Genomic DNA, 17,720 nt, shown 5'->3' on the forward strand with positions numbered 1-17,720 from the left:
CTTTCAACAATCCCACCCAGACCATATCCCTGTAACCCCACATATTTACCCTGCTAATTCCCCTGCCACTAAGGGGCAATTTAGTATGGCCAATCAACCAAACAATATCTTTGGAGTGTGGGAGGAAACTGAGGCAGACATGGGGAAAATGTGCAAACTCCACACAGGCAGTCATCCAAGGCTGGAATTTGGCCCAGATACCTGGCGCTGAGAGGCATCAGTGCTAACCATTTTGTCACCATGTTGCCCAGGGAGAACAGAAGAAGATTCAGCCAGTTGAACCTGCAGAGTGTTCCTTATTAAAAGGAATCCAAGTGGAGAGTGGGCTACAAACTAACAAGCTGCAACCTGACAATGGATACAATTCTATGGATATGACTAACAGCTAACATCACTGCTCCTATTACTATCTCAAGGCAAGTTGGAGTCATAGTGATATACAGGATTCTGGAAGTTGGATCCAGATCAAAGAATTCCTAGGTAACTTTCTGATCACTTCCTACTAACCAGTTTAATTTTCTACTGCTAAATTAACATTCATTCATTGTGATCAGTACTTGGAAGAAGCACCAAGCCAGATTTGGGCAAACTTGTTCACTGCCATCACTAGATTGAAAATCCTTTGTTGGTTCAGAATTCAGAAGTCTATTAATAGTATCAATGATTTACATTACAGGAAGAGGCTATTGCCCTACTGGGAGTTCAACTCGACCTGGATTGTATAAGCACATGTAATTGCATTTGTTCAGTATGGGACTCAAACTCACAATCTTGGGGTCAATAGCACCACGCTCTAACCATCTGAGCTAATCGGCCAACTAAAAACATCTCACGTAAGAGGCAAGTTGAGAAGGCGAGGCCTTCATGAATAACCTCAGCCAGTACAGGAATTGAACCCATACTTTTAGCATCGCTCTGCATCACTAACAGGCTCTCCAGCCAATTAAGCTAAACTGAAATCAGACCTCACTACTCCAATTCTAACTGCTCATTCCTCTTACCCTTGAAACACTTATTCATTGCAGCTTTAAATAATACTTAAGTTATCTAATTCAAGGAAATCCACCAATTTAGATTCTGATAGCTCTTCTCCTTGGTCTGGTCCCAATTGTTTCCAGGTATTTTCTAAAGTAACAGTCTGACAAAATTCACTGCTATTACCAGTTACTACAATTGATTTGAGAACACACTCAAAACGCTTCAAATTAAATACTTAATATGAGGTAGAGGGTAATGATCAAAGATTGTTTTTGTGGCTGGAAGCTTGTGTCTAATGGCGTACAGCAGGGATTGGTGCTGGATCCCTTGCTGCTTGTAGTGTACATTAATGATCTAGATGCGAATGTAGGGAGGGGTATGATCAGCAAGTCTGCAGGTGTCATGAAAACTGATGATGTGGTGAATAGCGAGGAGGAAAGTCTTAGATTACACGATGAATCGGATGGGCTGATCAGATGGGTAGAATAGTGGCAAAGTGAACTTAACCCTGAAGAGCGTGGGGTGATGCATTTTGAGAGCACGAACAAGGCAAGAGGATATACAATGAGGCACAGAATATAAGGGAGGTTATGATGGAACTATATAAAACGCTCGTTAGGCCTCAGCTAGAGTAATGTGTGCAGTTGTGATATCCACACTGTAGGAAAGGTGTGATTGCACTGGAAAGGGTGCAGAGGAGATTCATTAGGATGTTGCCTCGGCTGGAGAATTTCAGCCATGAAGAGAGGCTGTACACACTGGGACTGTTTTCCTTAGAGCAGAGGAGGTTCAGGTGGACCTCATTAAGGCGTACAAATTGATGAGGGATATAGATAGGAAGAAGTTTTTCTCCTTAGTAGGGAAGTCAATAAGCTCGGGGCATAGATTTAAGGTAAGGAGCAGGAAATTTAGACAGGATTGGAGGAAAAACATTTTCACCCAGAGGGTGGTGGGGATCTGGAAATAGGGTGGTAGAAGTGGGAACCTTCGCAACAGTTAAGAAGCATTTAGATGAATACTTGAAACACCATAGCATACAAAGCTATGGACCAAATGCTGGAAAATGGGATTAGAATAGATAGGAACTTAATGGCTGGCACAGTGGCATAGTGGTTAGCACTGCTAGTTCACAGCACCAAGGACCAGGGTTCAATTCCCGGCTTGGGTCACTGTCTACGTGGAGTTTGCACGTTCTCCCCGTGTCTGTGTGGATTTCCTCCTACATTCTGAAAGACGTACTGTTTAGGTGCATTGACCTGACAGGCGCCAGACTGTGGCAGCTACGGGAATTTCACAGTGGGTTAACTGCAGTGTTAATGTAAGTCTCACTTGTGACTAATAAATAAACTTTACTTTAAGGCATGATAGGGCAAAGGTTCTCTTTCTGTGCTATAAAGCACTATTACTTTAACTCAGATTTACAGGACAAAAACCAGAGCAAAGTACTATGGTGTCACATGTATTCAGAGTCCAGAATCAAAGTCCAATAGTGAATGCCTTCACAGAGGTTCGATGGCTGAACTTATGTTACATAATTCATTTTTCCAGGAGAATAGGCACACAAATGCATTAGTCCTGTAGGGAATGATACAGAAGGTGAAGTAGAAACAATGTAGTTGGGGGCCAGGCATTTCTAGGCTGCTGCTTTGTAGATGGAACATGTCAAGACTGAGCTTCACAGCACAACTAGACAATACAACCAGCTCTCCCAGCTAGAGGTTCATATCACATGACTCCCAACTCCACACTAGAGATTCCCAACTGGTGTGAAGGCCCCACAATTGTGCTGCAATTTAAAATAATTAAATCTACCAGCCTAAACTAATCTTGAAATTAAAATGCTACCATGGCAGTTTCTTTTAAATCGGGAAATAAAAAGTTGATATCAGTAAATGTGACCATGGAGATGCTGGAATGTCTTAAAATAGCACACTGGTTCACGAACATCTTTTAATGAAGAAATCCTACCATCATTATCCTGTCTCATCTTCACATAACTGTAGGTCACATCTCAACATAGGACTGCCCTTTGAAGTGATCAGTCAGTTGTGCCAAATAGCTAAGCACCATATGGACTGCAACAAGTTCAAGACAACAGCTCACCATTGGCAACTCATCAGAACAGTCAGGGATGGGTAATAAAACAGCCCAAAAAGCTTTAAGATGTCAAATTTTACTTTGCTGGCATAATCAAAAAAAGAAATTCCTGACCAGGTTATGCAAATCAAAAAGGTTATTATTATCAGAATAGTGCATTTTATGTGGAAAAACATCTTTTTAACAGTTAAAAATGGACTCCGAAGAAATTCTAGGGGAGGCAACTAAAATTTGGTCAGAAAACTGATTTTCAAGAAGCCTTATAGGAGGTCAAACAGATGGAGAGATTAAAGAAGGGAATTCTAGAGCTTAGTATCCACCAATGATGGAGTCAGCTCAGAGTCAGACAAACAGAGTTTCTTGGAGAGTTGTGTGGCGTTCCACAAACAGCAGGAAAACAGGACATTTGACTTGCGTGATCTGCACTGTACAGGGTCTAGAGTGTTCCATTACAACCAGTGTTCAGTAATGGAACACAAACACTTCACAGTAACATAGGCGCAGAAGTAGGCCATTGAACCCATCGAACTTGCTCCACCATTCAGTATGATCATGACTGATAATCCAATTCAATGTCTTTTTCCCACGCTGTCCCGATATCTCGTTACATCATTGGCATTTTGAAATCTATCAATCTCTACTTTAAACCCTGTCAGTGACGAAGTTTCCACAGCCCTCTGGGATTGAGAATTCCAAAGATCCACAACCCTCTGAGTAAAACTTTCTTCCCATCTTGGTCGAAATTGGCTGCTCCCTTATTTTGGGATTGTGTCTCCTGGTTCTAGACTCCCCAACCAGGAGAAACATCTTACCTGGTCAATCCCTTTAAGTATTTTGTAGGTTTCAGTGAGATCACCTCTCATTCTTCCAAACTCTGGAGAATACAGGCCCAGTTTCCCTAATCTGTCTTTGCAGGACTGTCCTGCCATCCTGGGAATATGCCTGATGAATCTTTATTGCATTCCCTTGATGGCAATAATATTCTTTCTGAGGTGACGGGACCAACACTGCGCATAGTCCTCCAACTGCAGTCTAACTAAGCTTCCGAACTGTTGAAGCAAGACCTTAGTATGCCTGTACTTGAGCCCTCTTGAGATAAAGGCCAATATTCCACCCTTCCAAATTGCCTAGAGCACCTGCAGATTAGCCTTCAGTGACTTACTGATGAGGATACTCGGGTCCTTTTGTACATCTACATTTTCTAATCCCTTACTATTCAAGAAATATTCTGCACATCTGTTTCTCCTACCAAAGTAGATAACCTCACATTTTTACAAATATCTGCCACGTCTGTCCAAGACCTCTGGAAGAATATCACAAACTGCCAGTAAGTAGGTAAGATAACAGAATACCATTCAATTGTAAGCATTTCTTACATCTCCACCCAGTGGGAAAACTAGATATTGCAGCAGCCCAACAGCAGAGCTGAAACTGGTGGAAAAAAACTTACTTTAAAATTATAAAAGTAAAATTTTGCAGATGCTGGGAATCTGAAATTAAAACAAAATGCTGGAAATGCTCAGCAGGCCTGACAGCATCTGTGGAAAGAGAAAGAGTTAATGTTTCAGGCTGATAACCTTTCAGCAGAAAACTTGAATTCACTAACACCTCTCTTCCAGTGGTCTCACAACACCATGTTCAAGTCCAACAGGTTTATTTTGTAGCATGTGCTTTTGGAGCACTGCCCCTTCATCAGGCACTCACCTGAAGAAGGAGCAGTGCTCTGAAAGCTCATGCTACCAAATAAAATCTGCTGGACTTTTAACCTGGTGTCGTGAGACTACTTACTGTGCCCATCCCAGTTCAACGCTAGCAACTCCATATCATGACTTCTCTTTCAGGAATGCCAACCTTGGAAAAGTTCTGCTCTTCAACAGAATTTCCATTTATCCTTTTAGCTTATTTAAACTCAATTTGATAAAGTTCAAGTTCTGAGGTACCACTCTAGACAACCTTTAAAACCCAACAGCCTTCCCAATGGCCAGGTTACTGGATTCGCCATCCAATGTCACATCAAGTCCAAAGAGATCGCTAACTTGATCCTCAGTCTGTGCAGTGTTAGGTGCTACAGTCACGTTTACAATTCCATGCTGTGCGCGCAGATTGGTGGGGGAGCAGGAAATGAGAGGGAGAAACTCAGGCTGGGTCCTCACATGTTGCTAATGTGAGCACCCAGCGAAAAGGGCACATAAGCAGGTCTCAATTCTGGCAGTATTGGACTGAGCGATGAAATTGCCATGGTGTCATCTATGGAATTTGACCCTTATATAATTCAGCATCCTTAAGTGAAGATGAGCAAAATTGTAGGGTCAAAAAACAAGCTTTTTTCTCCCCTATATTAAACAAAAATCTCCAGCACTCGAACAATAGTAGTCAAGGGTTCTACATCTACAATAGAAGGATTACAGCATACATTTCTGCTTTGTTTGACTTGAAAGCAAACAATTATACCCTGGTCCTCTCCCCGCGCATAAAGTTCAAAAGGAGTGCCATCCTCGGCACATTCTTGTATTTTCACAGGAATAAATAAAAGTGTTCAAAACACCTAAAGTATGACATGTGGCGGCACTAGAAATGAGTCTGCCAGGCCTTGACCATGAAACAGAATAAACAAAGAATGGCAACAGCACAGGAGACCATTCGAAAAACTGTGTTTGTGGTAGCCCACTTCAAATACGACTCTCATGCTCCCACATCCCACCTTTTCTTGCACCCATGTAATTGTTTTCTCTTCAAATAATTATCCAATTCTCTTTTGAATGCCTCGATTAAATCTGCCTTTACCACACTCTCGGGCAATGCATTCCAGATCTTAATCTCTTACTTTATGCAAAAGTTTTTACTTATGTCACCATTGCTTTTCTTGCCAATCACCTTAATCTGAATTAATTATGAATTCAGACTTGGTCGATAAGATTACAGAGGTTAAACTGGACACATTCAGTTTTTTTTGGATGAACTGTACTCTGCAAGCTCCCATTGATGAAAAACAAAGTTTGAAAAGCTTAGTTTGTTATGACATGTAAAGTTCACATGACTTACAAGTAACAACCTAAGCACTCACTAGTTCACCATTAAGAATCCTCTAGTATCAGGCATGTTACAGAAAACATTCAATCTCACAGCTGAAAGGTTCACATTATTGAGACTGTGAAACGATTACCATTCTGACTTTACTTGACAGGAGGTTGTAATAAATTTCTCAAAACTGTACTCGACTGTTCAGTGTTACAAATTGCTTACATTCTATTCTTTCTCTGGATCAAAGTATTTAAGACATAATATAACTAAATCACAAACATTAAACAAATTACAAATCTCATTTTCACGAAAAGATTCCGAGGTTACATTATGGAGCCACAGAGTCATATGGCACAGGTGGTAACCATTTGGCCCATTTACTTCTCAGCTCTCAATAGACTGATCCAGTCCATCCCATTCTCCTGCTCCATGTCCACTGCTCTCCAAGTTTATTGCCCTCACATGCCTATCTTATTTCCTTTTAAAATTGTTGATTGTCTCAGCTTCCAATCCTCAAAGTCAGCGCATTTCAGGTCATTATCGTTCGCTAAGTAAAAAGTTGTTTCTCATATACCCTCAGTATGTCTTGCCCCAAATTTAAATCCGTGACCCTAGCCCTTGAACCAGCAGCTAATGGAACCTTATCTAAACTAATCATCATCCTACACACCTCTATATCCAATCTCCCCTCAATTTCCCTTTCTCCAAGGAGAAAAACCTCAGCTTCTCCAACTTAACTGTCTGGCTAAATTCCAACATTGCTGGAACCACTCTGACAAATCACCTCAGCACTTTCTAAAATGTGGCAACCACAGCTGGATGCAAAGCTCTAGTTGCAGCCTAACTAGGGCTTTATAAAGATTTTGTATAACCTCCCTGCTTTTGTACTCAATACCTCTCTTGCGAAGCCTATGATCCATTGTACTTTGCTATACCCCACCCTTTTCAAAGAAGTATGCATGTAAATTTCTAGGTCCCTCTGTCCCTGCACATTCTTTAAAACTCTGCCACTAGAGTATTTTACTTCACCCTATCCATTCTGCCAAAATGCATCACATCACACTTTTATTTGCCACTTGTCTGCCCATTCTGTTAGCCTACGTGCTGCTGCAGTTGATTGCTTGCCACATCTCCAAGGCTGGTATTGTCAGCATAGTTTGAAATTCCGTACTCCAATATCAAAATCATTCTTAACAATAACTGTTCTTTCAGCATTGACCTTGGGGAAAGCCAGTGTCCATTTCTTATTCTGCAGTCTGATAAACAATTTTCTGCAGGAAGGACCGCTAGCATTGCCCTGCAGGAAAGAGGGTTAGGAGGGTGGGGCTGACGCCGTCTCTCCTTTGGGTTCAGGTGAATCTTCCTCCCCTGTTTCAGTTTCAAATCATCTTGGATAAAAATAGAAACTGAACTCCCCAACCCAAAACTATTGTCTGTCGTTTCCTTCAGCACGTGCCAAGAACCCCAAAATACTCATGCAAAAGCAAAACTGAGCCACTTAAAATATATGTATGCTTTACTAAAAGGTCATCCGTTTAGCATTATTTTAATAGCACAAACTTAAAATTACATCAAGCTTTTGCTTTCTTCTACATCTTGACAAACTTACCACAGAATTAGATTAGGCTTATTGAAAACATTAGCCTTGATGTGCAGAATAATACTAGTGGTCCTGACTGAGAACAGATTTGCAATGGTACATTTTAAAGTTAAAGTTCATTTATTATTAGTCACAAATAAGGTTGCAATGAAGTTGCTGTGAAATTCCCCTAGTCACAACGCTACAGTGCCTGTTCGGGTCAATGCACCTAATCAGCATGTCTTTCAGAGTGTGGGAGGAAACCGGAACACCTGGAGGAAACCCACACAGACATGGGGAGAATGTGCAAACTCCACAGATAGTGACCCAAGCCAAGAATCGAACTCGGGCCCTGGGCACAATGAGGCAGCAGTGCTGACCACTGTAACCGTGCCGCTGTGACTGTAAAGAAAACAGAAATGCATCATACATCTACACTGAAACTAGTTTGGTTAAAGACAATATTTTTGAATAACCATACTTTACCCAATTTTTGGCCATGCATGCAATAGCTAGCAATCATATACAAAACAGTTAAATGTTGTTAGGTTAAATTGGAAAAGCATACAAGTTGTTCCAATCTTCAGATCAAGTTGTAAAATTCATTCCTCCTTTAGAACTCTTTTCAAGTCAACTTGTGCATCACCAGGATTATCATTGCATTATGACTTTTATGGAATATCCTATAGACTAAACATTACTACTCTAAGGAGTAAATGAAAGCAATCAGATGGCCAACAATAGCTTGTTGAATACAGAGTTTAATAGTATCAAAGAGTTGGTTTTTGAAATGTCACATTAAGGCTTTGTAATAATCATTCACTTTATCAATTACATTAGGAAGGAGCATTAAATCAACTAGACTTCAAATAAAATGACTGCAAGTAAACTCCACAATTCATTATTAATTTTCAGAAGAATACATGGTGCCAAACTCAAAATTCTATCTACATCCATCAGAGAGATTTGTCAAACAGGTCACTTGCTCACTCTTTGCTGCCACCAAGTGGCATTTCAGGGAGCTAACAAATAAAGCTGAAATTCTGATGCTACAATCAAAACCTTTACAAAATCCCTGATCAAGAATCTAATGGAAGAGTTCAGCCATCTGTTTGATGAAGTTCAGCCACGCATAATACCTACTACAACCATTTAAAGATTGAATAGTTTTAGCACAATAAATTTACACCTTCAGTGTCAAAAGATGGAGGATTAAATTGGCAACACAACTGGTTCAGAAGACCCTGGATAATGGAACAAATTAACTTCTTCCAATGGAGCAAGAACAAATGGGTGGGGGGGGGCACAGTTCCTTCTTAACACATAATTGCAAAGTTATCATGGTACTCAACCTTACAATAGAAATCTCAAGGTCAATGCCAAGTTTGTGCTGCAATACAGACAAGACTGGATACCACCCACAACTTCGGGGCAAATTAGCCAGAATTTTTGCTTTAGATCAATTTGTGCTTGTAACCTGTACTCTTAAGACTTGATTACCTGTAAAGATTCGCATTCCAACCATTATTTTGTAAATTGAGTTTGTCTTTATATGTCCTGTTTGTGAACAGAACTCCCACTTACCCGACGAAGGAGCAGTGCTCTGAAAGCTAGTGGCTTGTGCTACCAAACAAACTTGTTGGACTTTAACCTAGTGTTGTGAGATTTCTTACTATTGGATCAATTTGCCAGCAAAAGTTCACATTTATGATTATTTGGTAAGAACAATAATTTCAAATCTGTTCTAAATATTTGAGGGTTCATTCTCACCAGTTCCTCCCATAAGTGGATGCCATGTCTCACAATCCGGAGTTTGCTCAGCTTCCAGTCCTATGATAGCAGGATGACTTAATATTGTAAGCCTGCATTGTGCAAACTATGACTTGCACGTGTGATCATTTACTGGGGTGGACTGACTGAAACTTTAGTGTGATAAAGCCAAATGTAAATCAACAAGCTGGCTTATCTACAATAAGTGAATGGGTGTGGTGACCTTCAAACTAAATCAGGCCATATTTTGAGATGTGACATAGAAATTCCGTCAAAGAAAATATCAGAGCAACATTAACTGTTAGCAGGCTGAAGAGTCAATTTTCTTCTACGACAACACACATAGGAACAAGAGTAGGACATTCAGTCCATCGAGCCTGCTCTGCCATTCAAATGATCATGGCTGATCAGATACTTCAGTGCCTTTTACACAGTGTACCCCATAACCCTTTACTTTATTGTTAGTAAGAAATCGAACAATCTGGAGAGACTCTTCCCGCTCAGAAAGGATAGTAGGACTAGGGGGCACAGCCTCAAGATAAAGGGGGGGCAGTTTAGAACGGAGTTGAGGAGGAACTTCTTCACTCAAAGGGTGGTGAATCTCTGGAATTCTCTGCCCGTTGAAGTGGTGGAGGCTGCCTCGCTAAATATTTTTAAGACGCGGGTTGATGGGTTTTTGATAAGAGAGGGGATTAAGGGTTATGGGGAGAGGGCGGGAAAGTGGAACTGAGCCACAACAGATCAGCCATGATCTTATTGAATGGCGGGGCAGGCTCGAAGGGCTAGATGGCCTACTCCTGCTCCTATTTCTTATGTTCTTATGTTCTTATGTAAACATACTTGGTGACTGAGCTTCCACATCCCTCTGGGGTAGAGAATTCCAAAGATTCACACCTTCTTTGTAAAGAAATTTCTCCTCATCTCGGTCCTTAATGGCATTCCCCTTATTTTGAAATTTTGCCTCTTAGTTCTGGACTTTCCAACCAAGGGAAACATCTTATCTGCATCTATCCTGTCTATTCTTTCGACTATTTTGTGGGTTTCAATGAGACCACCTCTCATTCCTTAAAACTCAAGAGAACAGAGGACCAGCTTCCTCAATCTCTCTTCATTAGACAGTCTTGCTTTCCCCGGAACAAACTGGTGAACATTTGTTGCACTCTGTCAATGGTAATGAGATCCTTTCTGAGGCAAGGAGACCAAAACTGCACATAGCACTCTAGATGCAATTTAAACAAGCTCCTATACAACTGAAACAAAACTTCACTACTCCTGTATTCAAATCATCTTGCGATAAAGGCTAACACTTCATTAGCCTTCCGAATAGTTAGCTACACCTGCATGCTAGCCTACAGTAAAACATGAATATCATGTTTAGGAGAAACAGGAGACTTTGGACCCGTGGTTCCCGAAGCTTTCCACTGGGCGTTTTCCTTGCCTTATACAATGGGTTATTGTAAACTAATTGATGGAGTTTGACTGACATGGATACCTAACAATTCTGTTATTCTTGCGTCATGCCACAATCAAAATAGTGGAAGGAAAATTAGATGGATCTTAAGAACAGCACAATGACTAGCACTGCCACCTCACAACGCCAAAGGCTTGGGTTCGATCCTCGGCTTGGGTCACCGTTTGTGTAGAGTTTGCACATTCTCCATGTCTGTGTGACTTTCCTCCAGGTGCTCTGGTTTCCTCCCACAGTCCAAAGATGTGCGGATTAAGTGTACTGGCCATGTTAAACTGCCCCATAGTGTCAGGGGGCCTAATTAGGGTCTAAATGCATGGGGTTATGGAGATAGGGCCTGGTTGGGATTGTGGTCAGTGCTGACTTGTTGTGCCAAGTAGCCACCTTTTGCACTGTCACTGCTGGATTTGATTTATTATTGTAATACGTATTAACATACAGTGAAAAGTATTGTTTCTTGTGTGCCATACAAAGCATACTGTTCATACAGAAGGAAATGAGTGCAGAATGTAGTGTTTAAAAGAGTTAGAATAAAGTTTTACAAGCATAGAATGAGAGTAAAAGATAGAATTAGAAGGTGTACTGGGCACAGCTTGCAAGAAGTTGCCTCACCCTGGCACCATCTTGAGAAAAAAAAGACAGAGCATAGAGCTGCATGCAGTCCAAGCCGAAAACCAGGCTGAGACCAGGGCCTTTCATCATTCAATTCCATGACTATAATGTCGAGGAGATTTTGCAGCTGGCTAAACAGAAAGGTATCCTGCTCTGCAAAGGAAACAGAATTTTTTTTGGATTTCACTGTAGCGGTAGCCAGGAAAAAAGCTGTCTTTGTGGAGGTTAATGGCTCTAACTGCAATGCCTGGAAGTAAAATTTAGCTTGTTCTACTGTGTCAGATTAAGTGTCATAAATAGCATCCACGTTCAGAAAACATTCCTGATCCAGAATCAGCGAAGGGCTATACTAATTGAAACATTGCTCCTGACTGACTGTCTGATCTGTTTAATTGGCTGTGATGACTGTCGACGTACCATCAGATTTCAACTGTGGGAAGCTTCTTTTTCTCTTTCCGAAAATTTTGTTTTCCCTTCAACAGCTGCCCAAACATATTACTAACGTTGAATGTTTGATGGTAATACGATATTAACAGCAACCACAAAGGTTGAAGGACTCTGATTACGGCGTTGCTAATTGTGTTTAACAATTTCACTATGACGATTTAATGCTATTACTGGGCTATTTGATATTTGTAACTGGAGATGATATTCATGTTTTATTTTGCTGTGGGGGGATTTTGCACCCAAGTTCTTTTGAGTTATCCTTAGCACCGAGCTATAAAGAGGGGGATGGGTTCAGCCTTTCATTTGGGGGAAAGCCAGTGTTGGGGATGCCTCCCAATTGATGAAACTATGGTTTTCTGAAAATCTCAACATATTTAGCACTTTGATCCTGCTCTTCTCTCTGAAAAATTTATGAAATTTTATCTCCTCTCAGAATTTCTTAGGCATCAATATGACCACTGATGTAACTATGTCCACTATTTAGGTTTATATCCGTAGTCAGATTATTTCTTATATTGCAAGGATGAGTAGCAGTGCTCAAAATGCCTACCTGAATTAGCTGACCTTATGCTCCAAATTAACCAGCACAACGCTTCTGCTCCAACTCTGGACTTTATAAAGAAAGACTCAGTTTACAGGTACAATTTGATCTTTATCCGTTAACTAGGGTGAGCAACATTTTCTGAAATCATGACAACAGTATAACAAGCATGGTGAAAAAGTCAGTAAAATTATTTCTCACCAACTTCACAAGTCAGCGACCTTTAATCCGATCACAGAGATTTGATGCCGGCACTGGACTTGGGAAAACACAGTAAGAGGTCTCACAACACCAGATTAAAGTCCAACAGGTTTACTTGGTAGCAAAAGCCACTAGCTTTCACAGCGCTGCTCCTTCATCAAGTGAGTGGGATTTCAGTTCATAAACAGGGCATATAAAAACACAAACTCGATTCACAAAATAAATAACATTCCAACTCGCATTCCAACCATTATTTTGTAAATTGAGTTTGTGTCTTTATATGCCCTGTTTGTGAATGAAATCCCACTCACCTGATGAAAGAGCAGCGCTCTGAAAGCTAGTGGCTTTTGCTAGCAAATAAACCTGTTGGACTTTAACCTGGTGTTGTGAGACTTGCTACAAACAGATTTGAACTGAACCTGGTACTTCTACACTAGATCCGAAATGTATAAACAATCACTTTACAACTTTCTATTCTACCATATGTTCATAGAATCCTACAGTGCGGAAGGAGGCCATTTTGCCCATGGAGTCTGCACCAACCACAATCCCTATCCCCACAATCCCATGCATTTACCCTAGCTACTCCCCCTGAACCTAAGGGGCAACTTTAGCATGGCCAATCCACCTAACCCGCACATCTTTGGACTGTGGGAGGAAACTGGTGCAAACTCTACATAGACAGTGATCCAAGTCAGGAATTGAACCCAAGTCCCTGGCGCTGTGAGGCAGCAGTGGTAATGACTGTGCCACCATGCCACCCCACTTCTGAAGTTGCAGACAATTCTAGTTTCCATTCATTTTTTGATAAGTTTGATATCCCAACCTTGAGCTTTGTTAAAAGGTATGCATTAGATCATCTCCTCTCACATGTACAAATAGACCAAGCCATGAAATTGCAATGAAGTCATAATGTTTCAGGAATCAATGGTTTTATTCTTGTTGATTTTCATAAAATATTCTCCTCCTGTTTGTCTCCCTTGCTTAGCTTTTTCATGGTAACCTTCCTTTTACTTAAAATCAGGCAAACGTCTCACTGAAAAAGACTAAGGATGTTGAATGCAGCTCCTGCTGCTCTATTTCTCTGCTCAACATGGATTACGAGATACTGGCAAAACTCTTCTGATGTGATGTAACGAGGCGGGTAGAATTAGGGACCTTGTGGTGAAGGATCCTCTTGGGGAGAGTGATCATTGTATGGTGGAGTTTCTGGTGCAGATGGAGGAGGAGAAAGTGGGTTCCCGGACACGCGTCCTTTGTTTGAACAGAGGGGAGTACGGAAGGATGAGAGAAGAATTGGCGAATGTTGACTGGGGGAGCACATTGGAAGGTAGGTCTGCTGAGGAGCAGTGAAGGATCTTTAAGGAGATCTTTCTTGGTGCTCAGCAGAAATTTATTCCAATGGTTAAAAAGGACCATAGGAGGAGAGGTAATAAGCCGTGGATAACGAAGGAGGTGAAGGAAAGTATAACTTCAGGCCTTTGCCAGAACGTTAGTAAGGCTTTCCCCATTGGTTAGTGCAGTTCAGATCACTTGATTATTACAATCAATTCTGTCATTTTGATTCTACCTAAATGTTTATATTTATGTCAGGCTTTTCCTATTTTTATTACAAAATATTTTTAAAGTCGCTTGATCAATGGATTTCCTCTTATTTGGAATAGAAAACACCCTCATTCGTAAAATCTTTTTGGAAAGACCAAAACTGAAAAAGTGGCTTGCTTTGCCAGGTTCTTTGCATTAATATTGGTTGACCAATATTAATATGCTTATCTATTAGATTCACTTATTTTTTGGCAATGACAGTCCTGTTTGGACAATTATGGAACATTATTCTTGCCTCCTCATCTCTCCTATTTTCTTATTCTGTTCACAGTTACCAGCTTGTATTAATCACTGTATACAAAAAAGCTCCCTTAAAATATGGCCCAATTCAGAAACCACTTTGGTTTTAACTCTGTTCTTCCCTCTATTCCTATCCATTTTAATCCAGTTTTTCTATTTTTTCTATTAATTCAGCCTTCCACTTTTGATCCAGATTCAGTTTAAAATCTTTTAAGGGCTTTTTCTCTGAGGATAGTTTGCTTCCTTTGATTATCTAGTAAGGGAGTGTGGTGTTCTCAAATCTCACTTGTGTTTTTAGGTAAAGTACAGTTAAAAAAAGTGTATTTATTAGTCACAAGTAAGGCTTACATTAATATTGCAATGAGGTTACAATGAAATTCCCAGTCACCACAGTCCGGCGCCTGTTCAGGCCAATGCACCTAACCAGCACCTATAGGTCTGTAGTTTTGCAAGTAAAACTTTGTTCCTTTTCCATTTTTATTTGAGTGTTTATCCCATTCTAAAGGGCTCTGTTTCATTCATTTATAACATTATTCAAAAACATTTTAGTCCATTTTCAGCCAAAATAAAGGCAACTCAGCAGCAGGACTTGCTGGCGGTGTATGGCAGTTGATTCTTTTCAGATTGCATTCTTCATCGCTGTGTGTTCGATGTGGTTTGCTCCAGTTTAATGTTCTACATTGACTTTACCCTTCTCAAGCTAGTCTTGCTAGGGTATACCCTGTGCTTTGCAAGATTTCATCTGGCTTCTACAACACTGTTTCACATGTTTTACATAGTTTCTGGTCTTCTGTGTTCCCAATGTTTTCATACATGTGTGGCAAACCTATTGATATTAAACCTATTATTGGTATTTTTGAGGTGATCTGACGGGGTAGCTGTAGATTATCACCTTGGCTTTCACCTCATTGCCTGCACATCAGACAGGCACATTAGCACTGTTGGTTGCTTCTCTCAAGTCTTGAGTGCTTTTTTCTTTTTTGGACTTAATCAACACCCAAAGATAACCTAAAATCTGCAACTTAACAAAGCCTTTTCTTATATAACTCTTATCAATCAAAGAACTGAAATCAAATTAAACTATAACAAGCCCAGAAAGTATCCCTTCCACCATTTACTGCATTTATGAAGCTCATACTTGAAATGAATGACCAGCCAACATGCAATATAAGCTCACACAGACTGAGAGAGGAACACCACATTCAAGGTCAATGATCTAGGGTTCCTACAGGAAAAAAAACTGCTGATACTCAATGCGTGCATAATTAATGCGACAAAATTTAAATCACAACATGACAAAGCAAACAATCAATTATCACTGGCTGCATCCAAATCAAAAATGTTTCCAAATGTACGTTTTTTCTACTTTGTTTGAACTGCAGACACTGTTCAATCATAAAATCACATCTAACATTAGACATACTGTTCTGAGTTTTACTAACATGGGTTGACTTAGTATTCTGCAAACAGCTGAAAAGACATGCTGTTCCATCAATCGTGGGGACGTATAACCTGCGCATCTGGCATTGCATCAATATTGAAATTCATAGACCACATTACATTCATACGGTAGGCAAAAGGTTTTTTGGCTTGACAGCAGCATCCTGTTAGTGGAAATTATCACTTACGTTGTTACCTCACAGCAACAGCATGAAAAGGCTAGCTTTCACCTGTTGCTCAAACATTCAGGAGACCTTATCCTTCTAGAGTAATCTGATGTAGTCCAGAACTTTTCAGGCCCAAAGTTGATGGCCTTAGGCCCATTTGTAAGTGCACGAGATGCACAGTGAACAATGGTGTGATTAGGGTAACCATTATTCCACAGGACAGCTTTAATGCACCCTATTCCGGCATCATGCTTGCATGGTGAGCAAATGGCTTGGGCCCCATTTACGAGATTGCCAATAAAGGCAATCTTATTGTGAGTGGAACTGACTAGCGAAGGAGACAGTAGTAGAGAACCTAGTAAGTGGATTTCTTACCTATCACAGAGAAAAAAAAGAGTGTAACAATATATCCAGATGTACAAGGACATAGCAGTTAGATCACTAAAAGGCAAATAAGGACGAGTGATTACCAGACTTACGAGTAAACGATTTTCACTCCTCCCTTTAGACCACCTTCAAATTCTCCTTTGCCTCGGCCACCAGCAAGAACCTGAGCTTTCACTACTACATCTTTCGACCCTATTGGAACAAAATTTTAAATGTTTCACTCAGTTCTGTAAGTGCAAACATTTGTGTTTTTTTCTGGGAGATTAGTGAAGAAGAGAGGAAGGGGAGAGTTAGTCCCTGATCAGGATTTATTCACAATTGATACATTTCAAGTGTAAATATGTGAAGTTAGTCACTCATGCACTTGAAAGCTGATGAAAAAGGAGATCCAACACAATATTAAAGAATTGTGAGTGGCATTTTAAGTTAAATGCAACCATGTATGACACAAAAATAGAAAGAAAAAGAATGAACTTGCATTTATATAGTGCCTTTTATGATCCAAAGACAACCCAAAGTACTTTGTAGTCAATGAAGTGCACTCATTGTTATCGGAAACATGGCAACAAATTTCCAGACAGTAAAACCTCACAAACAGCACGGAGATAAAAATCAAGGGAAAAATATTGGCCAACAATGGAAGAACTGCCCATCGACTCTCCTTCGAATAGCGCATTGAAACTTTGACGTCCACCAAGACAGCTGATGGGACCAGGGTTTAAGGTCTCATTGGGAAGATGATCCTTCACCTAAAGGATTTTTTTAACCCATTTCCTTATGCTGAAAATAAAGATGATTAGGACTGTTGGTTGCTTCTCTCATGTCTTGCATGCTTTTTCCTTTTCTTAACCTAATCTGCATCCAGAGATAACCTAGCGAAGTTAATTTAAGAAAGCATTTTCTTATGTAACCCTATGAACAAAATACTGAAATCAAATTATACTATGATATTCCTAGGAAGAAGCCCTTCCACCATTTATGGCATTTACAAAATTCATATTTGGAATTACTGACCAGCCAATATGCAACTTAAGCACACGTAGACTGAGAGAGGAACACTCCATTCAAGGTTAGTGATCTATGGTTTCCACAGGAAAAAACCTGCTGATACTCAATAATTAGTAATTAATGCAACAAAGTTTAAACCATGACATTACAAAAAAAAAT

General features: G+C 40.3%; 1 protein-coding gene across 1 annotated transcript in view; it reads right to left on the reverse strand.

Moving 5' to 3' along the window:
- Window positions 1-17,720, reverse strand: part of LOC145342299 (succinate--CoA ligase [ADP-forming] subunit beta, mitochondrial-like) — a 106,920-nt gene that overhangs the window by 79,401 nt on the left and 9,799 nt on the right. The window contains exon 3 of the mRNA XM_080187756.1: window positions 16,646-16,745. Coding sequence (XP_080043882.1) covers window positions 16,646-16,745 — 100 coding nt within the window. The remainder of the gene's footprint in view (window positions 1-16,645; window positions 16,746-17,720) is intronic.

Source organism: Carcharhinus amblyrhynchos, chromosome 4 (assembly GCF_965287045.1).
Source record: "Carcharhinus amblyrhynchos chromosome 4, sCarAmb.v2.hapA, whole genome shotgun sequence".
Classification (NCBI taxonomy): Eukaryota; Metazoa; Chordata; class Chondrichthyes; order Carcharhiniformes; family Carcharhinidae; genus Carcharhinus; species Carcharhinus amblyrhynchos.